Source organism: Aquila chrysaetos, chromosome 12 (assembly GCF_900496995.4).
Source record: "Aquila chrysaetos chrysaetos chromosome 12, bAquChr1.4, whole genome shotgun sequence".
Taxonomy (NCBI): Eukaryota; Metazoa; Chordata; class Aves; order Accipitriformes; family Accipitridae; genus Aquila; species Aquila chrysaetos.
The window spans coordinates 29542338-29568984 of record NC_044015.1 but is presented as its reverse complement, the minus strand read 5'-3'; the positions used below and the strand labels follow the sequence as shown (position 1 = coordinate 29568984).

At 33.9% G+C, this 26647-nt stretch overlaps 1 protein-coding gene across 5 annotated transcripts in view; it reads right to left on the bottom strand.

Annotated features, from left to right (window-relative positions):
• Positions 1-26647, bottom strand: part of ZZZ3 (zinc finger ZZ-type containing 3) — a 62409-nt gene that overhangs the window by 3747 nt on the left and 32015 nt on the right. For 3 of the 5 annotated variants that reach the window (XM_030032284.2, XM_030032286.2, XM_041127675.1), the window contains exons 4-11: positions 12798-12936; positions 11191-11338; positions 10990-11108; positions 10606-10677; positions 10335-10436; positions 8816-8911; positions 4451-4603; positions 774-908 (exon numbers count right to left, since the gene is read on the bottom strand). In XM_030032284.2, the coding sequence (XP_029888144.1) occupies positions 774-908; positions 4451-4603; positions 8816-8911; positions 10335-10436; positions 10606-10677; positions 10990-11108; positions 11191-11338; positions 12798-12936 (964 nt within the window). Of the gene's footprint in view, positions 1-773; positions 909-3031; positions 3092-4450; positions 4604-8815; positions 8912-10334; positions 10437-10605; positions 10678-10989; positions 11109-11190; positions 11339-12797; positions 12937-26647 lie in introns of those variants that run through there. The other 2 variants (XM_030032287.2, XM_030032288.2) reach the window with 2 other exon arrangements.

Below are 26647 nucleotides of genomic sequence, written 5' to 3'. Positions count from 1 at the left end.
CCAGTCATTTTGAACTGAACTTTAAACTGAGTAACTTTGTATTCTTATATAAATGGGTATTAGAAAATAAATCTAGCTGCATAACACTAAACAAGGTGAAGAAACTGTTCCAACATAGCAACCAGTTACACAGAAAATCCCTTGCAAACCAGAAAATATAATTTAGAGAATGCCTTTTCTTTCATGTCGCCTATTAATGGTTGATACTGGGACAACACATTAGTTTAACTTAATGTTTGTTTTCTTAATTTCACATAACCATTGTTTCGTGTCCTTGCTTTAACTTCTGCAAGTTATTACTTGATAGGATTGGGAAGTTGCTACAAACAAAAAAAATTATTAATCTATTACTGTTCTCATTCAAAATCTTTGTCCCTTCTTTGGCCTCAGGTGGAAGCAAAATGACTCCAGATTCATAATCAGAGAATTAACATCAATGAATCATTGTCAAAACAGAACGTAGTGTCAAATGGAATTCTATAATGATTTAACAAGGCTCTAGAGCTGTATTTTCATAACACGAATGAGGAAAAGATAGTATGCTTATTAATTTTCATACATTATCAGTATTCAGTGAAACCTGAGCTATCGGAAAGAGTGAATTGCATGGGTTGTTTTTATTAAAGAAGATGAGGGAAAGCAGACACAGTGAACAAGAACTAAGGAATAAAACTTGCTACATTAAACAAAGCCTTTTTAGGAAATCCAAACCATGTTATCTTTGAAAACTTCTACAATCCACTGGGTAACAGAAGAACATCTCTTAAACTCACCTTGAATCCCACATGCTGCACAAATCCACTTTCTGCATGCATCTGCTGGAGTTTCTGTTTCTTCAATTTTTTAAACTCTAACAGTTCTTTGTATTCAGGTAACTCTCGATATGTTATTGGAATACTCTCTTCATCCTGTTCATGGTTTAAAATAAAAATGAGAAACATTCTTTACTTTAGGAATATAATAACTAGTAAGACATATATTCCATAAATCACTATGTATGATTAATAATCTTTGAGAAAATGCTGGCAATATATTCTAACTAAGAAACATACTGGGAAATTATTTTTAAAAACATAGCACAAAACAGCGCATACAGCTAACTTACATTTTATTTTGTATTATTTATACTTTATTATTTGCATTAAAACAAAAATCACATTATCCTACAAAAAAGGTTCTTCTGGTGAAGAGTTTAGCTGTAGTATAAAGGAGAAAGCAGTGCCTAACTTTAATTCCTAGGTTTTTTTCTCATCTTAGATGCCTAACTGCAATTTGCATATAATCCACTTGTCCGTACATTGCGGGCAAAATGGCAGCTGCTGTAGAAGACTTAGCTTTTGTTTAAGACAAAGCTAGTTTATTTTAGTTTTAAATACTTGGCAACAGATATTATACTTAAGAACTGAAATTTCAGGACAGTTCTGTCAAGTTAATTGATCTTTCTCTTTATTATTCTGTGGAATGGTATGGAATAATACTATTCTAAGGGTAGTTACAATCATTGTCCTGAAGTACTTCCAAAGCTGTGAAAATATTAAAAGCAAATGACACCCAAAAACTTTTTACATTTTTAAGAATTTTTGCACAAACTCAGATTTTTAAAAGACCCATAAATCAAGACAGTACCAAGCTTCCATTATACGTATTCTTTATTTGAAGACAGTCAATCTTAACAGTATTAACTTCTCACCTTTAGCTGTAAGAATAAAAAGTGATGAGAAGCATCATTCCATGACTGGAAGAGTAGAAGTTTCAGAGTTATCCAACTCCTTCATCCCTTTACTTCATGCTGTCTCTTAATAGTTTAGGAAAATAGATTTCTATTTTTCCTGAATCATGAAAGTAATCTCCCTACAGGTTGGTGCATACAACTTTGCCAGAGATTTACAACAAATGGTTCTCTCCCTTTAAAGAAACACACCATTTGTGTTTTTTCTCATCTAATTTTCTTCAACAGAGGTTGAGGACCTCTATGTTACGAGAGGACAGAAGCTCTCATTCTAATTCGGATGCCCATTTCAAGATGGCTATTTAATTGTAGCAGCTGTACTTGGTATATATCAGCTGTTTTCAAAGATGACAAGTCTTTATTGATGTAGAGCAGTTTTCAGATCCTATACTGATAAGAATGTTCAGTTATGAAAAACAACTACAAGATAGTAATCAAAATGCTTCTAATGTAGCCTACACATATAATTTCAAAAAAATTTTTTTTGAATCTGTGAAGATTAAAGAATCTGTATTATTTAGTAAGTTTATTAAAGGAAGTGAGAGAAAGAGGTTTGCTCCTTAGTGTTAAACTTCTAAAGGCCTTATCAATTATTTAATAGCAATTATGTGCCTATATAAAGGACTAGACTGAAAATGTTCAGAAAAATCAAGATTAAATGACATGATTAAATTGTGTGGACATGATTAAATTGTGTGGTGATAAGCTACATTCTCTTAATATAAAACAGGGGTTCACCTTCCATGCAAATCTCAAAAGTTTTTCTGAGAAAAACTGCCTGGCACTAAATAACTGTATATTGAACAAATTATGCTATGATAGCTCCCTGTGGGGACACCTCATTCTGGAATAGTAAGTAGTTGTATTCTAGAATAATTAGACTACTCACAAGGTGAAGTAGCCATAACGGAAATGTAAATTCACTCTGTTGGGAATAGAGGGTGTTCACCTGGGAATAACTCATTTATACTAAAACAATTTTTCAGGAATGGTATGCCAGTGAAGTTGACTGGTAATATCCAGGCAAAATCTTCTGTCTTTACAAGGGAACAGCACCTGGTACTTCCACTGTAAAGAAGTCAAAGAAAATCTTTCCTATAATTTTCTTGCTATGCTGCATCTCTTCTCTACCATGCTGATGCAAACTATTTTTGTCCAAGACAGTGACTGTCACTAAGAGACCTGACTTTTAACATTAGAACAGAATGCTGCACATTCATTTTGATTATAGTTCATGATCTCTTTTTTCTTCCAAATTGCTTCTATTTTGCACTGATAATGGGGATCTTTTTGGTAACTGAGCTCACCTGTGTCTTTCTACATTACTGCAAGCCAGAAATATATCCATCTGGAAATGCTGCACTAGTGAAGAAAGAAAAGATTAAGCCAAATTAAAAAAAGGGGGGGGAGGGGGAGCACAAGTCCACCATTATCACTGCAAAAACGTAAAACAGCAACTCCTATCCAAATTAAAATAAATCCCAGTTGATTTATGGTGCCCATATTTATTAGAGTTAGGACACCACAGCAAAACCAAAATGTTTTAGGAAAACATTCAGAACAGTTAGAAAATATGTATTTAAAAACAATACAGAACAAAAGAATGTTTGCTCAAAACCAGTTCCTTTGAGATAAGTAATAGTAATCTGCATCTCTTCCAATATGCATTTTTCTTTCCAGGCCTTTTAAGGTTCTTGTTGGAATATGCAAAGTTATCAGGAATGTCTGTAGATGAACCAAAAGACCATCAGTGAGAGAATACAGAACATGAGTGAAGATGGGATTTAAGACTGAGTAACAGATGAGCAAATTTCATAATTTAAGGAAGATTATGCAGTGCATGTAAAAAAGTCGATAAAGAAAATGAATGGACTTATACTGGGTGGCCTTAATACTTCTATTATGCAACAAGCTCTTCACACACAAGCTGTCGCTAAGCTCACACACACAAAAAAACAAACAAAAAAAAAACCAAGTCAGGTTCTTCAGTCTAAGCACAGTAAAGCCACAGTGAGTTAAACCAGCTGTGAAACTTGTCTAGCATCCTAGCGGTAGGATATAGTCCCTCTGATTCTATATGGAAGTGGGAAAGACATATGTCTAACTTCTTGTAGTGTTATTGCATGTGATAAATTAGGAAAGTGGAACACTACCTGATGTAATAATACATTGGGTTAGGATATCTACTAGAATTTGCCTCTAAAAACACATAAATTTGCTTGTTGATTGACAACTGGGTCTGTTCACGCTTTGAAGCAGATTTTAAAAGAAATCAATAATTAATTCAGCCAGTGGAGGAAGACAAAAAGCAATGATGCCAATAGCATTCAAATTTTACCAGAGCTCTATGTAACTTTTCTAACATCTTCAACCACAATCATAACTACATAGTTTATACGATTTTCAAACTCATCTCATGTCAGATCACTTTTTGAAACCATGCAACTAAAACTTTTTAGAGCTGTTCCAAGACAAAACTGTTTATTACTTCTTTTACATACTTCCTTTTTGATTTGATCTAAATTTTGTGCAACTGGAGACCTTTATATTTATAATATAAATATATCTGTAATACAAAATGGCTCATGAATCTTGCCACAATGTAATACTTACTTGATGATGTTTATTTTATGGCAAAGACACTTAACCCTCATCTTATTCATTAAACAAGGTTAAAATGGCAGAAAGCAAGACATTCTCTGATTGATTTAAATGACATACCGATACTTCCTCTTCTGCTGCAGTATCCATATGGCTGTGAAAACTGGATCTGTCATCATCTTCATCCATATAAACTGGAGGTTCATGAGATGTCATGAAAGTTGAAGGTTTGAAAAGATGTTTATTTAAAGGATGCTGCCGTCTACTGGATGACTACAGTGAAAAAATGATATATTTTTAAAAACATTCCTTGGCTATTATTTAAGTAATCCTCATCGATAAAACCTTGCCAGAAATTTGCCCTTTTGCACTAAACAGTCTATCGTCTCTCCAATTATTTTTACTTAAACCTCTACATCAGAGCCTCATACAGCTAGAGTTTTTCTCCCCCATAACAAGTGAAATCAGAGGAACAGTGCAACACTTCTTTGGTAAGAACACAGTAAGGGTGAGCCCTTACCATAAAAATCCTACCATCTAAATAGATGAGACTGGTAACAATAGAAAAACAGAAAATAAAGCTGTTACTATTTTGAAGACTGAGAACCAAGGTGCAAAGATATTAAAAGAAGAGTCATGAATGGTGTGAGTGTGAGACTAAACAAAGAAGTAGTTTTGCACAGGTCCAAGATTCAAGAGACCAGTCCATACTTGACACTTATCATCAACTTCTTAGATTTTCTAAGGCACAAATTAGTGCAAGTCTAGGCTAATTGTCCAGATTTCTTTCCTAGCCCAGGGAGAGAAAAGGCAATTCATTCCACCATAAAAGAGGTTTCTAAGAGTTAGAAAGAATTGCTCTCTGAAGGTTCTTTTTCATTGTCACTGGAAAAGGAACCTAAAAAATGTTAGATGAGATAAATTACTCCATTAGTATATATCTAAAACCATTCAACTTTAATACTGTCTGAAGCTATAGAATACATGGCAGTTTTATAATAGATTACTTAAAGGCACTCAGCCCCTACTACTTATTCCCCATGGAAGAATATTAAATATCAAAGAAGAAAAATTTAGGGTGAATGAAACTGACTCAACTTTTTACTTAGCTACTTTGCAGACCAGCATTTTGACACCTTAAATGTCAAATCTTACACTCCTCAATTTAAAGAAAACAGTGTGAATCAAAAACCAGAAGTATGAAAAGCGGGTTTTTTTTAATAATCATAAAAGAGAGAATTGTCTTACACTGTGTCTAGCTTCTGTCATACAGATAAAGCATAGAGGGATCCAACCTCTAAAGAGAGATCTAGCATTATTTTACAGTTGTGCAGAGTTTAAAAAGTAAAGGCAAAGATCACACACGTTATCTTAGATGGAATGTAGCTATGCAGACAAAAGTATAACAAGGAATTGAGATTAGCTCCGTTCACTCTTAAGGGAAGATATGAAGTCTGTAGTTAACAATTGGAAGCTGCTATCTCAGATCTGCAGAACTACAGTGCACAAAATAAAAATGAACATTTTGTTCTAACACTAATGTACTATCCATTGTGTTGAATTTTTCCACTTTCTGCCTTATGATCACTGACTTCCCGTGTTTTGCTGCTTTTCTGATTTCCTTTAAGGTTTCAACGCCCCCCCTCCAGAACTTCCATTTGTAAGGTTAGATGGTATTTCAGCTTGAGGTGACATGGTGATTTAAGTTCTCTGTTAATAGAAAACAGATCTGCATTCAATACTAGATCTGGAAATCAAGAAAGGAAAACTGTGTCTATGCTTAAGTAGTAGTGCTGTCATGCATACCGTTATGACCTAGGAATTTAACTGAGGATTTGAATTCTCTTTTTAACATGATTCTACTTCTGGTGAAGAATGAACTAAAATACTACATAAAAGCAGACAGTTAAAAAATAATTTTTCCTGTGGGAAATGTATCTTCTGGATTAACCTTAAAAGCAGGTGCACTAATGATATTATATAAGCATTAAATTGAAAATGATAAGCCATAATTGAAGAACTGAATGCTAGAGTCCTAATCTCTGATTCAGTTTTATTTTCACCAGTAGCAGATAATGGTTATACAGGAAAATAAACTGATTCATCCTGTTTAATTTCCTGTATCACTTATCGGAAGAGACATTATGTCATATGAGGAAATATATACAGTAACTTCAACAAGATGTTCAGCAACTGAATAGGCTTCTCACCTCCCCAGTAACCATTTTAAAAAAGCATCCTGGGCAATCCCCATGGAGAAACGCAAGTACCTTCTTGTGAAGCATCCCTTTTGACACAATTATTTACATTAAATATATCTATGGTTTTTATTCCCATAGATGTGTGCTTTAAGTATCAGCATCCAAATTTCATACTTCTGTTACTGGCAATAAAGCAGATACTGTGGTTTATAGCATATGTGCATACTCAATATCAAAATAAGGACGAGCACAGCACAAGCATGACCCAGGCTTCCAATACCCCTTGCATTTCCTTTCTGCCACATTGTTATCTCCATTGGAGACTTGGGAATAACTACAGCCTGGTATAGTGCTGTCAATCTGTGCTCTAAGTAGACAGCTATATTAGCAGACTGAGAGCTCAATTCCCCCACATACACTATTTGTTTGATTTTTTCATCTCCTGTACATCTTATGTGGGATACAAATATAAAATGGAGACACTACTTCAATACAAACCAGGGCACAATGACCTTACTCTTACGACCTGGTAATAAGGATATGGATCATACTGTGAAAACAGACCTAAGTATTAGATTTGTTCTACACATAAGCTTAAGAAAAATCTGTAGGATGGTAGCATTACCATTGTAGTATGAGAATGTTAAGAATTTTATAAAAAATATGTTTCACTTCTTGGTTATACTGTGTTTGTATGCAGAGCAGTGGGGTTAAAGAACTTTATGGATCACTGTTCAAATTAGTGAAAAATATGGTTAAAATGTCACACATGTACTGATTAAGTATTCCCACTATTTATCAAATACAGTGATCTGCTGCCTGGCAGCATTGCTCACATTCTGTAGTAACAGTCTTTCCAAATAAAACTAAGAGGAAAGAAGAAAAGACATGTGACTAAGGTAATTTAAAATGGTAAGGTGACATAAAGAACTCAAAGGATTATAGTTTTCAGAACTAAATTTTAAAACTCTTTTGAAATTAGCCCCTTAGTATTGTAAACTGTCAATGTTTCCAGCTGTTTTTTTGGTTCTTCTGCCAGAAAGTGCTTTTCCAATAGACAAGGTGGCAGAGTCATATCTGCACCTTCCCTGCCTCTGTTTATACAGCAGAATAGTAGATTAAAATCCTGGTGAAAGTAAAATGGCATTACCATGATGGATGGCAAACCGGAAAGCCTCTGATATGAGCACTTATTGCTTGCAGTAACTTCAGAGAATAGTAGGACACAACTGGGGGTGTGTAACATTTTAAATCATTAGAGATGAGCTGTGGTAGATCTTTCTATTGGGTCCCTCTGGCAGTAACTTTTGTTCCCCACCTTTCAAGGGACTAAATCTGCAAAATTGCCTTTTTGCAGAATCAATGTAAGGCTTACTCTATTTTTAATCAGAAAACATCATGGACACCTGGATGCAAAAAAAGTTATGTTACTCTACAAAATGTCATTTTAACGGGTTTTAAAGAACTCTTGTAAACACAACGGTAGCAAAAAAGCCCAAACACAACAAACAAAACCCCCACAAAACCTGAGACTGCCCTCTTCAAATGTCTAGGTTCCTCATTAGCACCCAAGAGCATCACATTATGTATATCAAGATATATGAGTGGTCTGCACAAATCTAGTCTTTTCTTTTGCAAATTAAGAAGATTTGTCAGGACCGTATTCTTTTTTCATCCATTCCAGGATCAGGAAAAGCACCGAATTTTAATGGTCATTTATATGACCATTCTCTTTTAATCTTCATATATATTGCAATTCAAAATAAAACATGACATTACAGTCTTAAGCCTATGCTTGTGCTAGTTCAGTATGCTCAGTTATACATAATTTTCTGTGTTTCTGTTAATTAGAAGATGACTGTACAATATGAATTATAGGGCTCCTTATCCTCTTCCAACAGGGTTCTCATTATCCTCTGCTAGATCAATTACAGTAAACTTACAAATGAGGAAAAAGTACCACAAGACCAATCATTCAACCCTGTTAGTTCAGCCTGCAATCCGACTGCTATGTTCTCTTTTCTGACACTTCATGTCCCCAAGATTATCTGATAGAGATGTAATTAACAGATGTTGATGTGAAACTAGAATAACACCCAACTCACTCTACAGTGCTAATGGCAAAAGAAAAAGATTATTAAGTAAGAAGTACATGCAAGGTGGAACTAGTTAGTAAGAAAGCACTAATCAAGACTTAAATCTATTGAAAAGATTAATGATTTAGATTCAATGTGCATGTAAATGCAAACAGAAATACAAAATTTCTGCTGTAATATTGTCTCACCTTTTTGGAATATAAATACAAGTTGGGAGTTCTTCCTGGAACTGGAATACCAGCTTTAGTCAGTTTAATAAAATATTTTTGCACTCTACTGGCAACCTAGAAAAAAACCAACATGCAACAATTAAATGTCAAATGAAATGTAATAGGCCTTCACTTCAAAGTCTTGCCAGCATTGCTACATTGATTCAGACTATAAGGGCAAGAAATCCTCATTTTCTACTTCGCAACAACTACTCTAACCATTACCTATCTTCCAATGCTGCATTTGTAATATTTCCAGACACTTTGAAGGCTTTCAAGGAAAAAAACTGCCATTGTTTCAAAGTACAGAGAAAATCCAGCAAAAATTGTGATAGAAAGGAAAGAATTTTAGTAGTTTTTTGCCTGCTGAAGCTAAACTTACTCTTCCTTAACAGTGACAGATAAATTATGCATAGTTAGCATAGAGAAAGTACTTCTACATTTTATTTTTGAAATAAGTAAGCGTATATTTTACTTTTTTCAGGTATGGAGAAATATAGCTATAAGTATATCAGATATGATCAGAGATGAGGTAATCTTGTACATGGAAATACTTGAGTATACTTTTACCTGAAAGCACACAACTGAAATAGGAGAAATTAAAATACTGTAAACACAGAACACCACCATTTTTTACTTCTGGTCAAAATGGAGAAATTATGTCATTTTAGGGGAAAAATCCCAACAAGTTAGGTGCAGAAATACTTGGCGTCTCCACATCTGTGTCCTTCTGTGGATCTCGGCCCCAGCAGAGAACTAATTCTTCTGTCTGTGAGTATTCACGTCTGCCCATTCTACAGTATTGAGGTGCAGGAGATTCAGCACTCCAAATTAACTCAGTCTGAGAACAGCTGGTGTCACTACACTTGCTATATGGAATTAAATGTATGCTGTCAAAATCTAACAAACAACTACGTCCGGCAGCTTTGTCATGGGCTTTGGTGCACTTTTAAAAGTTATATATTTGAGATTAAGAGTCGCATTGTGATTAGTGAAATGGAGGCCCTTCTGTTACATTTTTAAGAAAAAGTAAGTGATTACTGAAAAGATGTGGATTTTATTTATTGCTATTTCAAAGGAAAAAGACATCTACAAATAAATCTTCTGTGAATCTGTATCAACTGCTAGAATGCAGTGACTGACATCACTATTACCACAGCACAAGCACTCAAACAATGCCCAAGAAAATTTTTTTTCTAGCAAAATAAGTTTTATTCCTTTAATTATGAACATTACAAAAAATATACCCTCTTTTTAAATCCCTCAGTTTATGAATTGTGGGTTTTTTGACAGAAAAAACCCTAAAATTAGAAATAAATGACTTAAGTGTTGAAGAGAAACCTGGATACAATCTCTTCTCAGTGCTTCCTAAAAAGCTTAAAAAGAAAAAAGAAAAATAAAAGACAAAAAAAAATTTTTAAAAAGAAAGAAAAAAAAAAGGAAGAAAAAAAGAAAAGTCAAGGAAAGGGATTACTTCTCAAACTGTTTTACTTGTTACCTGCTTTGCTGTTCTGTTTCCCAGTTCATCAGCTATCTTCTGCCACCGTCGGGACTCTACTTCCTCTGGTGGATACTTCAGAAGCAATTGCTCAAGTTTTTTCTAAATCAACACAGGAAAAAAATAAATACATCTTTCCTAGTAGAGGTATAAGTTGTCAAAAGATGAGTATCTACATAAATGTGACTGAACTTCTAAGTGCTTTAAACACAATTTGCTTTTATTCTCATGTATGTTACCACAGCTACAAAATGGAAGAGTTTCCCATTACCTGTTCCTCTACAGTCCACAGCTGGTTAAAAGTTTCAGGTTTGGTCTCATCACAAAGTCGCCCTCTTATCATCTGCTCAAATACAGTATATAAAATGGAATATGTGTTTAGAAAAAGTACAGTTAGGATAACTTGATTTTAACCCTTTTCCTACCTAAGTAAAACCAAACCCAAACCAAATAAGTGCACGAAAATTTGAAATAAAATTTGCCTAAACCAAAAATAAGTGCTCTGATCTGAGTACATGAATGACATGTCATCACCAACATTAACATTTGAAGTAACAGTTAATATTATCCACATACCAGTATTAAAAAAGAAAAAGAAAAAAAATTCATAAATTACTATTTTGTAAAATTTTATCTTTCCTTTCGTAACAACTACCTGTGGACGACTGTTTGTAGAACCTTCTGGACCATCACTTAAAGGCAAGACAGAGTATGAAATAGACTCTCCATCCTTCTTGGGATCCAAAGGACTTTTTGGTCTTGCAGGTATACCTACTGTAAGCAACACAAAAAAGGAATTATTAAACCTCCACACTGGTCATTTCTTTCTTGTAATATATGCCCACTTTCCTTTTACCTTTATCAAAAATCAGCTTCACCCTCCTACTGTTACGTTTTCGGTTTTTGAATTCTCTCTCAAAGTTTCCAAGGCTAGTGGTGTATTGGTCCCAGGCAATCTCAGGGAGCTGAACAACTCTCTGAGGATATGGAAGACCCATATCAACCTGAAAAAACAAGAATGAAAAGTGAAAAACAATATTTAACACAATTGCTGTATATCCAAACAAAAAAACTACAAATCCTGAAAAGTTATGAGAACCTGATGCTGCTTTTTAGCTAAAAGCAGAATTCAAAATCAGAATTTTTGAAGTCACATACAGTGCAGAGTATTTTTAAGGAGAAGATATCATTCAAGAATAATACACAATAGTGCATATAAAATATGCAGTGGCACGGTCAATGATGGCTTATTGAACATAAATCTTTAAAGCATGTATTTCACAGCTGAAATCAGGTGTTTCTCACTTCAATATCCTGTTACTGTCTATCTCTTATTTGTTTAAACATACTGTTTGCCCAGGATCTGTACCTTTCGTAACAAAGGAAACTGTAAAATTTGGAATTTTATCATCTGATAAACCTAAACTCCTCCCATCAAAGAAATCAATGTATATTTTACACTGATTTTGCTGTCTTCTGTCTAAAACACAACTGTTGCACAGCTCACTTTATTTAAAGCTTCACTTTATTTAAAGGTTGACCTTAAGAGTATCATTCCCTTGGTTCGGAGACAAAAATACACCAGATACTTTCAACTATGATTAGTATTTCCCCATACAATGATTATCAAATGCAACACTATTACATCATGCATGCTATTAACTCATCTCAAAATTTAATGGAAAGACAACTACTAAAACCAATGGGCTTACATCAGACCTCTCTGTAAACCTAGGTCTCTACAAACCTAGGAAAAGAGCACCATAAAAAACCTACTTCATTCTTCACTGAAATACAACATATTGCCAGCAGACTAGAAGGTCAAGCATCTTTGTCACTGGTAGACGTGGCAGCAAGAAAGTATTCAAGCTTTAAACATTTTTTCAGTATCCCTGTTAGAACAATTTTTTTTTTTTAAGGTTGAAAAGAAAATGCTTCCTTAGCAGAATTAATTCTCCTCCATCAGACAATATTCTATTATGTTATCCAGAACTCAGGTATGTTTTCTAGCATTCATTTTGGTTTTAGGTTATGAACTACATTTCCTGCTCTTTAAAAAGTACCCTACCAAATTAACTCGCAGCACAACATTTAATTTCTCTAATGAGAAAAGTTATGAATTCTTGATCTGATGCCTTACTATGAATTACTTCCAGTCACCTGTATATTTCAGGTTGTCTTAAAATACCTACATTACAATTAGAAATTTAAAGATTACATTTCTGCATACCAAAAAAAAAAAAAAAAGGAAGAAAGCATATCTAATAAAAACATTGAAGACCTACGTCTTACAGATTTAATAAGAAAACAAAGGGCCATTTTTGCTCAGCAGATAAAGGATTTTAAACTCGTAATCTTAACGTAAGTATATATGGAATTCTCTGATTTCTACAGATGATGAATTACTGGTTATTAAAAAAAAAAAAATTCCAAGTAAGACTTAAGAAAAGCCTATTGAAATACCTTCTTCTGGAGTCTTTCCACAAATCCAATAGGATCTTTCAGTGCTTCTCTCTGGTGTCTGCCTAAACTTTCAAGGTCTTGAACTGCTTGAGTACGTTGAGCCTCGAGTACAGCAATCGTCTGTAATAGTCTCTGATAACTACAGAGACAAAGGAAAACATCTCACTAAATTTGTCTTTAAAAGTGACATCCCCCCATCTAAATACTAGCCATGATTATCTACTAGCTTCTACCAGATTTCATAGCTTATCTGAAACAGTTCATAGACATTTTTACTGAATTATATAAAAAAATATATCAAATCTATTTTAAGTAGTAGATTAATTTATATAAACCCATAAAAAAATGTGACACTCCCCCCCTCCCAGTGATTTCCTTTAAATGTAAATTTTATACTAGCTAAAACAATATGGTGTCAGGGACAACCTATTCATATTCTCAATAGCTATGACCAACAAGCTTTGCTTACAAAGTTAGAAACACCACAAACAAAATGACCTAATTTCTCTTCCACTTCAAAATCAGCTTCCTTCTCCCAATACAAATGACTGTACCACTTTTAACATTTTGCTCAACCACCCACAGTGTGGACAAGAATGGCTTAGAAACTGTATCTAAACATTTCATGGAAGCCTCACCTTAGAGGAGAATACCAGAATCATTTATGAAAAGCAATAAACCAAGGAATAAGTAATTTGCAAAATAAATGCATACAAAACACATTCCTCTAAGAATACAGAAGTTGAATGAAAATGTCAGTGTTCCCTCAAACCTGCCATCCCAGATTCACACATAGTTTTGATTGTCTATTTAACAGATACATTTGAGAATCACTGATGTGACTATCATACCTGTACCCAATAATGTATGCTTCCCAAACTGTTTTCTATAAATCTAACTCAGAGTCAGAACATCATACAATATTGCACAGCCTTTAAAAAATAGGTTACTACTTTTAATACCTTTTATTAGCTTTAAAGGTACAGTTTTTCACTTCAGTTTCTAAATCATGTAGTTTCTAATGGCCCCTGTTGTTGCAAATTATTATGTATCAACTTAATTTTTTTCATGAAAATGTTTTCTGACATTTAATATTACAACTGTATTTTAGTTCAGCACAAAATGCCATCTAAAGTATACAGAAATCAGGTGACATCTATTCACTACTACAGTATTTCAGTAAATTTTCATTCTATTCCATTATTGGTAAAACAAAGACAAGCCTAACACAATGAATTCCACATGTATTACAGAAAAGATACAGAGGTTACTGAGCTAGTGCCAAGTTTTTCAATTGACTGCACTGGTAATTGGGAAAGACTAAACGGAGGGAAGTAAATAGCCTGAAGGCAAAATACAGGCTTCGTACCATCAAATATTTAAGTTTCTACCTAGACATTAAACTGCTGCCTCCCCATGAAAAAGGGTAATTTTCTTTCCACTCAAATGTAATATTTGAAAACATAAAACATAGCCATACATTCTGAAGTTTGAAACTAAAATACTGAGCTTGTTTAAAAACAGTAGGATACAATTCTGTTATGAATTTATTATGATTTAAATTTGTCTGCACATATTCAGGTTTATATGCAACTAAGACCTAAAATGCTTATTAAATAGGCTATTAATATTGGAACAATAGTGGACTATTTTCACTACTGGAAAAGTGCTCCAGTTTCCTCTAAACAAAAAAACTTTGCATAAAGCAAGATAATTAATGGGGCTACTCTTGAACAGGTGAAAAACAAACTTCAGAAATAACTTACAAAAGTAGTGACGGTACATCAAAATTGGCCTGAGACAATACCGCTGTTCAGGCTTACAGGAATCATCATACGTGAAATCAAAATCTTTACTTAGTTTTTACAAATAGCATCTGATCATTGCCTAGCTTTGCGCTGGGCAACCTCTGTCCATGCTTAGGTGGACTGACAGCATTTCTTATGCAGAAGCCTGCCCTGCATGCTCCAGATAAATGAAACATAGGGAGGCTGCTAACGTGTTTGATGTAGATGCAGCTGTAACAACACAGAAGAGCTTAATGATATTTGGGGAGATGATTTAACCTGGACAACAGAAAGCCTTTTGCTATCAGCAGGTGCCAAAACTTCTATACAAGACTCTGGAGTTAGCTCTAATCACGCTAACAGAGGCTCAGTAGTGTGCACAAAAATTTGCATCTAAGAAGATGTTAAATAAATACCTGCCTTTCTTTTCTTGAGCTATTTTACGTCACTTATTCAAATTGTATTTAAGTGATTGCTTTTCCAAATGAAATTGAAAGAAAATAATAATTTCATTTAAAACCTTTACATACATAGAAGAAAAAGCAACCAAATGTTGGCGATTTAGATGAAGTGCTAATTTAATGATGATTCACATGTGTAAAGTAGGGGAAGAAACTATCTTAATGAGGTGGCCTTAAATAATTAAGTCTGAAAGGAAAGAGAAGACATTACATTTTGGGAGAAATAACAAACAAAACAAGAATACTGAACTCCATTTACTTCCCTCGTTAAAACATTCGTAAGTATTACAAAAATGTCAGGATCATTTGAAAACAGGTCATGTGATGTTGATCTGTGGCTACATAGCACTATTATCATGAAATAATTCAAGAGAGAAAAAGGGGGTTTTGAGGAAACTGTTCAGACAAAAAGATTTCCTGGCACTTTTTTGTACCTCCACTAAAGAAAAGTCTTAACTTGGAGGTATTACTTTAACTTCCATATTCAGTTTTTATGAATGAATATTCTAAAGCCCAGGAATAAGACTGCAATTTTATCAAGTGAATATCAGTATTGAAATGCATGACAGTGTTCATTTTGGGGTCTTACATTGCCAAGAAAAAATTGAAAATACTAACCCTGAAATACATAGTTTGCATAGTCCATATTCAGGTACTTTAGATTTGCTGCAGTACTGCATTCTCTCCAAACTGTTGCACGTCCTTTTAAATTCCAACATGACTGTTTAACTGACTGTATTATAATATGTCTGCATAGGTTCTTTTAAGTTTTGAACGTCTACTGTTTTCATGGGTTTGTGCAGGCTTTTAGTTCTTCGGCCCTACATGACTGTAATAAAGCCAAGTATTTCTCTGAAAAATCAGTAAGCCAAATCACAACACACATGGTGAGCACTTTCTTGAAGTCTCTGTCTGTTCTGGCTTCTTAGTCTCAAACAGTAACATAATATTTCTGCTGCATTAAGCAAAGGACACTGTGTGCATAATTTCCAAGACTATTTAAAAGAAAAGAAAAAAAGTGGCGAACAATTTGACTATCCATCTTCCAAGGTTCTTTGTAAATAAGCACAACAATTACGATTTAAACTACCTCCTGCAGTTGCACTAACATTCTCCAAAATTGAAAAGGCCTAATGAAGGTAAAGAGAAAGTAACTGGAACCTTGCTCACTCTTCTGCTGCAAAACTGGCTCCATCCTTCAATGAGGCAATCAAAGAGCAACCACCTCTAAATTATCCAACTACAGTTACATAATTTTCACTGAAAGATCTCGAAGGAATTACCAAGGAAAATTATCTCACATCCTCTGCCAAAACAAAACAAACGCATACAACTCCAAATGTGTAATTTGAGTAAACTCAGAGTCAGTCATACCCCCTAAACTGACTGAAGTTACGCTTTTCTCAGTTCTAATTACTAAATTGTTAGCCCATACAAAACCCGAAGCAGTTTTCTTTGCAGGAAAACTTTCATTCTACAGAGTGTAATTCCAGGTTTCCACAACCCCAGTATTAAAACACTCTTGTAATTTCTTAAATCATGTTAACTGCCAGGAATCTTCCAGATGAACACTTGAATAATTCAGTACAGTATAGAAACAGTTTCAGTATCTCTATGCTGGAAAACCTTGATTTACATAGGTTTTTGAGGGACCAATATTTAAAAAAGGAAAGCCACTTCTTAAAGATTGATACTGATCAGCAGGGACTCCTGCTGATTCAGTTGTTCTACTGCAGTTAATAACTACTCCACTCTTTTGGATTGCTCCATGAAATAATTATCACATAGCAGAGCCATATTTATGGAAGTTCTGCCATAAGCCATTAGTTATTACACTATTCATTTCCATGAACCTTGTTCTAATAGTGATTAGGGACACAGCAGCCTCCTCTCGTCTGTGATAAAGCTTGAAAATAACATAGCTAGTACCTTAATGAGACCCATTTCCATTTTGATCCAATTTTCTGAGATCTACTTTTAAGATGCTTTTTTTCCCCCATTCTTTCCATCCTGTGATAACATATTTACATTTCCAGATCTAAGTACCCAGAGTTACATCACAGATTTTATTTTCTTTGCAGCAGGAACTAACAATGAGCTTTAGAAAGCACTATATATGTGTATATATATAGGAGTCAATCTGCCTTAAGAATAGCATGTTTCTTAAGTTTACTCTTATTTTTTATACTAAATGACTTAACACTAGCCTGTACAAGAGGCCATGTCATTCAGCATTTTTAAATAAATTCATTTCAGTATTCCAATAAGAGTCATTCAGTCACATAAGCTAGTCCCTCTGTGGTTTCTGAAGGTTTCTTCTCCCTTCAAGAGAAGAACATACTGTACTTTAAACCTTAAGTGAATGAGTGATGTGAGAAACTGATACAACAAAATGAAGATTCTAACTTTTAGGTAGCTAATTCAAACTAGTGGATGGAATAAAATAAGTAAGTGAAGCTTTTCAGTTAAATTGCAGTAAATAAATGTGAAGCATCAGTTTTGTCCTGTTCAACAACATAAGGGGCAGACACAAAAGTGACTGTTGGTAACATTCACCAAACACCACAAAAATGCCAAGCCTCATCCAAAAACAAGCCCCCTACACAAAGTCTTAACGTTCAAACATTTACAAACACATGAGAAAATTTTCTGCCACTGGTCTTACCCATAAAAAAAGAATTTTCATCTTAAGTGGCTTTATCCAAAGCAAACTTACTCAAAACCTTGAAATTAGCAAGAGGTCTCTCAAAACGCTACTGTGCACTATTTGTCGGACTTTTCTTATCTAGTATTCCAACATAATTATAATGCATTTTCTCAACTTTTAAGCTAGAGACTTGGAAACAGTATTACTTCTACTCTCCTCCCAAATGAAAATAAATGCAAGGAGGTCCTTGCCAGTCCAAAGTTAGTCCTTATTTAATCTTTTTCAACCTTACATAATCACCTCTGAAGCAATGATATAATGAACGTTCTCACATTTTCTTATATATATAAACTCACCCAACTTTGACTTGCCTCAAATTTTCACATAGTATTCAGACAATCTTACAGACGCACAGCTAAATGTTTATTACTTGCTTTTAGCATGAACCATATACGGATTTAAAACACTTGCATTGTTATCACAATGATTTTTTTTCCCCCTAATTTAAATATTTATCATTGTTAGATCGCTAATGCAACTCCATTCAGTATTTTTTAAAGTTGACAATATATAAAATAGTTTTATAAAGCCAGCAGGGGACACTTATTAACAATGGAAAATGTAGCAAGAAATTATTGTAATTTATGTAATAAAGTCAGTATACAGATTTCCCTGTAATTTATTTCCTGGAAGCTCACAGAAATTACTTGAAATGAAAAAAAGTTACTTTATCAACTATACTTGCCTTACAATGACCACTTAGTATCTTGCAAAGATGTGTACTTTGATGCCTAATTAAAAAGAAGTGACTTACCCTCGACTGATAAAATGCTGTGCAGGTGGTGGTCATCACTTCCCAATCCCCAAGCTAACTGCACTTCTACAGTTCTATAGTTCACAATATGATAAAAAGTACAGTAACAACAATTTGGGGGATTAGAAGGTAAAAACATGTATACCGTAATTTAAATTTTATATCAGAAATAATGATTATTTCTTGTGCAGGTAGGATTTGTTTTAAGTGAAGGAGTATACACTTCTCATAGCAAAACATGGCTAAAAGATATGTAGAAAAAATATCTACTTTAAAGCAAACTTGTATTTTGATTTCCAAGAGCTGTGACACAAAATCGGTACGTATCAGTAACCGGGAGGATTTGAGCAAGTCTTTGTTTTATTGCCATCTACTGGCAACTCTAGCAAAGTACAGATTAAAACCTGCTCTCCTAAACTTTTTTTTAAGTCATTTATCACTCTGGATTTTGGTTTACTTAACAGCGATTCAGAAATAAATTCCTTATTAGATGCTAAACTAAGAAAGTATTGGATATTAAACATGTCATATTATAAGACTGCAAATAACTGTAGCAAAAGGTAAACATTAATTGCACTTAGAATTTCCAAGTTAACCCAAGGCAGTTGTAGTACCAGATTGGCCTCCTGGAGAAATCTTTAAGGCAGATTAAACCCAATCTTCTCATTTCAAAGAAGTGAGTGTTTTGTTTTGTTTGGGGGTTTTGTTTGTTTGTTTCCATTCAGAAATATCAGATAATGCTCCCAGCTTTTAAGCTTGGCCTGAAATCTTTCCCCGTGTCATGATACAGTAATTTTGACAAAGTTTCTTGCAAATTACTCTGATACGCATCTGAGATTTAAAAAAAACCTATTACTGCACTAGGGAAGAGTGCTGGGATTCAATGCTAGACTTGCAAAACACACATGACAGCAACAAGGAAGCAGAAAAGACTGATGAAGAGTGGCCTTTCTTTGATCTCCCTTCAGAAACAGAAAAGAGTTTAAGGGCATAGTCAATATGGGCATATATCAACTCCTGTCAGGACTTACAAAAGCACCTTTGCCTGAAGAAAGCAGCATATGGTAGGTTTTTACTTACCTAACGCTTAGATACTACAACCAAGGTAATCTACTTACAGCCAATTCTGCAACTCATTATGAAATTGTCTTCCACTCTAGCTTAACCTCTTTACACATACTGTAATTTACTGTACTTTATCCATATTTAATATTCATACTTCAGACCTTTTAAAAGACTTCCAAGATAAGTAAATAATTAAACTGCCTCTCCATTTTACACATGAAACAACTAAAGTATACATTAAGTGGCTTCTCCAAGTCTACCGTGCCAGTAATGGAACAATAATCGCTATTTCTGAATGCCAGCCTCAGGATATAATACACACCTATTTAAAACAAAACAGAACTAAGCCAAAAAGCACTTTTTTTTTTTTTTTAAGGACATTTTAAAAAAACCAACAAACCCTAAACCAAAACAGAAAACCCTACTGCAGTCTTCCACCTGGGTGCAAAAGAGCTATTTTCCACTCTAATTTCACCTTCCAACTTTCACCACTCCAGACTTTGTATGTCAAGCATCTGAACAGTATTTTATCGGTTATGAACTTGTGATGTCCCTTTCTTTCTTAAATCCTTAACTCTGCCCCAGAAACAGAACACACACTCAAATATTGCTATAGGCTTCATTCTTGTGAAGAGCTGTCCACCACACTCAGCAGCACTTAATATTAGCTGTACAAAAGCACCTTTATCAAATATCCACATTTCCAGCAAGTTTTCAAAATTTTTAGTAGCAATTAGGTCTTTGTGCCTCAAACAAGCATGTAACTTGTTTCGGTCTTGTCAACATGAAAGGTTAAAACATCATCCATCAGTCTTCCCGCCATTAACCTATTTTAATATAGCCTTTTGGTCTTCCTTTAACAGCAGGGACACTTTCCAGTAGACCAGGTTGCTCAAAGCCCCTTCCAACCTGGCCTTGATTACTGCACTCCTTCTACTCACTCTATGTTTCTGCAGGTTTCCCAATTATTCAGGTGTATATTCTTGCCGATGGAAGAAATGACCATATTCCCTCGAGTATTCTGTTACAGTAATATCTGAAGACTATAACTGGATTACAAGAACATGATATGCAATCACGAGAAGCTGAATGTTCTAACAGCAATACAAAGAATTATTCACTCAATCTTTTTTGCCTAAAGAAGGGGAATGAAAGTTAGAAATAAGGAAGAAAATTAGTAAAATGTATATTTTTATTAGTACTCACTATGATAATAAACCATGGACAAACACAGTTGGTCCTTGGCTTAGGAAGCATAAAACTTTCAAAGGTAGTTATACAAAATAGCACACCTTCACTTTGAACCGTGCAAAGAAAAACAAGATGTGCAATAGTGAAAAATTAAAAATCACCTGGCTATTCCTACCAAGAACAAAATTTAAAGGAAAGCAAAAAGTAGGATCTTTCTTCCTCTCAAAATAGCATGTAAGTACTTTCTAGTACCAAAGAAACACCTATCTTGATTAGAACTTATTGCTGAGACTAAAACAAGCATTAATAAGCACTGCTCGTACAATTCCCTTCTAAAAGATACTGCCAGTCAGTTTTGTAGTTCATGATGGAGATGCTGTCAAAATGTCATGTAAGACCAGAACAAATACTTAAAAATTGGTAATAGAGTTATGTCAAGTTAGGTTAGTTAAAACTGAAGAGTAAAGATACCTGCATTCTCACAGCATATGCCAGTCACTATGTTCTTGTTTTCTTGGTGGCATCATTATGTTTACTAGTGTTTTAGTGAAATACTTGTACATCCCTACCAAGTAGGCAATTATGGTAATATAATTTATTCCTTGTCCCACCAGACATACTTTACATTAGTATAACTGGTATAACCACACTTTACGACTTTGCTTTTGTTAAGTGCCCCTTGTGTGCATAGCCAAAAACACAGCCAGAGCCTTACTCTCCACACAGCTGCACTGGGCGAGTATATTACTACCCCATCTTTTCTTGGTTTTCTCTCTATTTTTTTAAAATCAGGACCATGAATCTCCTATGGCATTTGATTTTTTTTTTTCAACTGATATTCCCTACCCCTCAAAACCATTTTTAGTATTTACTAATACTTAATTTTCCAGTTTAGATGAATTTACTAATGAGGATCCTGAGAAATGGTAAGCATTTCCAAATGAACAGGTGGGAAAATAAGTTTCTATCTTTTTGTGTATTAAAATAGTGTGTTTGTGTTTATTATTTTTTAAAAAATTGTTGATTTTCCCCCATGATTTTTGATCCATGTTGATCAAAGAAGTTGGAAAGACAAGCTGAGTTCCTGTATGTTCTCTAAAAACTGGCAGTTTGGAAAGGGGGAGAGACCATAACTACTATCTCCACAAGAGAAAGGCAAACTGAATCCAACCATTACTCTTCACATTCTCTGGTCAATCCATCAGCACACACATCCACACACGCTACCAAGCCAGCCAGCAGGGAAGCAGCTCTGCGCTGAAGAGCTCACGCTCTCTCTTCCAGGACAAGATGCCGTGACAGAGGACTCTTGGAGGTGAGAACATAGGCAGAAAAAGAAAAGCAGGTATCATGCAAATCAGGAGAGAAGAGAATTCAAGGAGCAAAGGACACAAATCCAAAAGAAATCAAGCTTTGCTTTCCACAGGATGCATTATTTAAATGAGGATTGCACTGTGTTTGATAGTGCCGTTCACTAGGATTGTGCTGTGGTTGACAGCAAGATAACTATGTTCAGAGAAATAAAAACGAATTTGACAAATGTACTTGACATTTAATGGCTCCTAGAGTAAGCCTATTATTAGAGAGAGAAAAACAGATGCAGCACATGCCCAAGGCATTATCTCTTGCAAATTAAGAACTCTATTATTTTGTGTTTCTTGAGTAGTTTATGTAATTATAAAACATGATTCTATGATTACAAAAATACTCTTAACTAAACCTTGATCTTTAGTCCTGCAATAAATTTGTGTCACTTATAACTGTTCCATTGATAAGTATTTATAGATAGAAATGACCTTATAAAATAAGATAAATAATAAAGCTGGCAGTAAAAAATTCTCAAAATACTTAATATTTTAAGCTGGTGTAAAATATAACAAGTATTTCACTAATAAATGTGATTGTATGCCCATTACACTATCACAATGCTTTAATAACACAATTATCTGCAATACCAAACTGCAGTTGATCAGAAACTCATATTAGAAGTTTCTAATTGATTTCCGTCATATTTCTATTTTGCAGATGAAGTAGTTGCAGCATTCAACTTCTACATGAAATGAGATTTTTACTTAAATCCAATTTAATTTTTTGTTACTTAGTAAAAACACAGACCAATCTACCAGACAGTAGGAACTACTCTCTGAGAAGAGAACCAATCTTCCGTATGTTTAAGTTTTACATTAATAGGTAGTTTGAGAAAAATATCACTGTATGCTACACCACTCTTGTGTGGAACAAAGGATGAATTAAAACACATTGTAATCTAATATATATGGCACATATGCATTTTTTAAAAGAGTATTAACTTCTATTGTTCTTCAACACTAAAAATGTATACTTAAATTCTTCTATGTTGATGATATATTCTATAAAGTACTCAGAGGTTACATGTTTACAAAATAGTTGCTGTCTCATAATATTCTTAACCCCAGTATGGATTAAAACTGCTACTAGAAAAAGTAACATGATTTACTTGATTTATACCAATTCCCTTTATTCCTTAACATGAAACAACATAACAACCGAAGTCTCCTCAGACTAAAACTGTATGTCTCATCGGAAAATGAGACAAAGGTGTCCTTAAAAATAATATAGGAGGATAATTTATACTGTAGTATTAGCTACAGGACATCACTACAAAGGAATGTTAGATTATCTATCTGTACATTAAAATAAATCCACACTGTGTGATAAATTTGACCTTAATTCTGAGACATACATCTGAATATATGGGGATAAATTACAAAACTGATGTAGTATTTTTGTATATGCAAAGATAGACATAGAGATTTTTATCTTAAAATATATTAATGAAAAGTACTTTAATTTTTAATACTAATTGTCATCCAGTTAAGGAAGAAACATGGTGCAGGTAAAATTACAAGTTCACCTTAGTGAAAGAGACCACTACAGGATTATGTTAGAGTTACATTTTAAGAAGATTCGGTTTAAGGCAGTTCTCAAATAACTGGTACGGCAAGGTGCACCAGAGCCTATTCTAACAAGTCAAGTGCAGTAAGATGAACTTTTATAGAGAACTGTTTCAATCTGATTCATTAGGCAGAAACATTTGTGACTGAATAAAATACAAAACCTGTACCACAGGAAATGCCACAGATGTCTTGTCTTTCTCACATTCATACAATATTAAAAGACCATCCAAAGACAACATTAACAGTATTACTATGAATTGTCAATTGTATATTAAATCTGGTTGTACGATCCTACATGGTCCTCTTGTCTTTCCAAGGCCTGTGCAACAATACAACCCATACTAGGCAAGAATTCACAAGACTGGGTTTTAAGAGATGAAGTGTTTCATTCTAATCTGTCTTCAGTTTAAATGTCAGTACAGCTATTATGATTTTAAATATTATAAAGTAATAAATGAAACCAAAGATATATAAAAATATCTATTTACTGAACAAACACAAAGTCCTAACTCTTGCAACTGAATGCCTGTAGGCAAGTGCTCATGCATAGTTCTTACATTTCAGTGAGCTTACCTACAGGCCTAGGTGGTTCCTATAAAGCTAACCACAGTTTACAGGATCCTAGAAATACACTGTATAATGCATTACATGCACGTGACAACTCAACTCTTCAATTACATTTTCACCTAGAACTCAGAGCTAAGTGTTAAACAAAAATTTTCCCTCATGCAACCTAACACCTGCCAAACATTGCAAAACTCCAGAGAGTAAATAGAGAGGAAGAAGAAAAAAGAAAAAAGGGCACTAAACGAAGCCCTGGGCAAAGGGGAAAATGTACTGAGGATAAAATATTGCGTAAGATAGAAAATTAAGCTACTGCACTATAAGAAAGAATTAAACTATAAAAAAATACAGCAAATAGATATGAGAAACTTCTGAGGAAAGACATACGCAAAACACTAAGCACAGCATATAAAATTAAGCAGTGTAAAAAGATTTAAATCAACAAGTTCAGTTTTGATGAAAATATCAAAAGAAAATGCAAAGGTTTCTAAGATAGAACATACAAGCAAATTTCTCAAATGTGCACCAAACCATATTTTTCTGAGAAGAATCATAATACACAAAAATTCAAATTATGTGTGTAATAACAGAAAAATCAACATTAACAATACTTTACAATTATACAACCCCCTAGATCAGTCTGTTATTATCTACATGAATGTCTATGTTGTGATAAAATTTCTGTTTAGAGATCTCAGATCTTTGTAGGAGAGATCTGTTTTATTAAAGAGGTTGTGGAACATCCATTATTTCAGCCTTCTCTCTGAATAATAGTATTCCATAACTTACTTTCTGTGATGATTATTTTCTTATTATATCATCCAGTTTTCCCAGAAATATTAATATATGAATGTTGTTTAAACATGAAAACATTCAAAAAGCAACAAATTCATACAAAAATACTACAATACACATTTAGTTGTTTTTCTTATAGCAAGTCTTATCAACAGCTGTTGAAGGTTTCAGTATATTCATATTTTATCAATGTTACAATAATTTCTTGCAAAGTGAAAATCAGCTGTATGAATGTGTATGTCATCAAGCTATGCAATGTAATAAGAAATAATGTAAGTTTACAGACATATCAAATTGCTTCTGCAGCACAGAACAATATAGCTTTTTTTTCTGCTGTGAAACATCTAAAGAATGATATTAATGCCTTCTTGGAGAAATCTGCCTCCTCAACCTAGCTGAGATGCTAACGTCTCTCTGAATTTGCTTTTAAAAGAGAATAGAAATATAAACCAGAGAAAAAAATCATCCATAAAGACAAGTTTAATCACAAACTGATGACGGACAGAAAAACAAAGCTGTGTACCATTTGAAGATCTGATAAGCAGAAGACCAGCATACTTTGTTCAGCCAGAAATGTCACAGGCAAAGTGAACAGCCTTTACCTGACAGCATGGGAACCCTGGAATTCTTTGCATCTGACTAATCGGGGAAAACTTTTCCGCTAAAACCTTTTTTTTTTTTAGTTTAACATTTTAGAAAATAAGCACAAAATGAGATTAAACAAGGGTATAATTAAGACACTACTGAAGAACTGTAACACATTAAGTAGGAGTATCTTCTAATGAACTTTGGTATTTTTAAAATTTGAAAAAGGATGTAGTACACTGTATTTGATTAACTCTTAAACTATGAAGTTCCAGATAAAGGGCAACTGGGCTCAAATATCAAAATATAGACTTCTTTAGAAGGATCCTATTACCATGAGGAACAATCAGAATACTAGATTTATTTTCTTGCAAACAACAACAACAAAAGACTGCCCATAATTTTCCAATTATATCAACATTTTTTAAAAGGGGAAAAAAAAATCCAGCTAACACTACCCTCAGTAGCATGCTTCCCTTCTGAAAAGTAGAAATTGTTCTTTCTTGATCTAGCAGAGAATTCTAGCTTTGACTTTTTTTGCCACCAAAGATCAGTAAAATATAAGATAGGATAAAAATAACAGCAATTTCTTTTGGAATTCTGCATTCAGGCAGCAAGTTAGTAGCAAGCTACCAAGTCCTAGTTGCAATTTCAAAAGCTCCCCAACAAGCTCTCACAAACAGGCTGCCAATCTGAACAACTAGTCATATCTTGAGAGCAATTGTGTATATTCAAAAGCTAACACTAGGGCACGTTCCTGAAATTTTTCAAGAACAATTTAGATCTGTGTTTAATTGTAAGAATAGAAAAAATTACTGTTCTTTTTACAGCAGTAACATTCAATAGCAGATTTTTATTTTTAAAAACTATGCATTTTGGACACGTTTAACTTGAAAGAAGTAAAAATTGAGGCTACATCTAAAAATGTGGTATGATCTTTATCATTCTTTTCCTAATAAATAATAATAAAAAAAGATACATTACTAATCTATCTTTGTACTAACA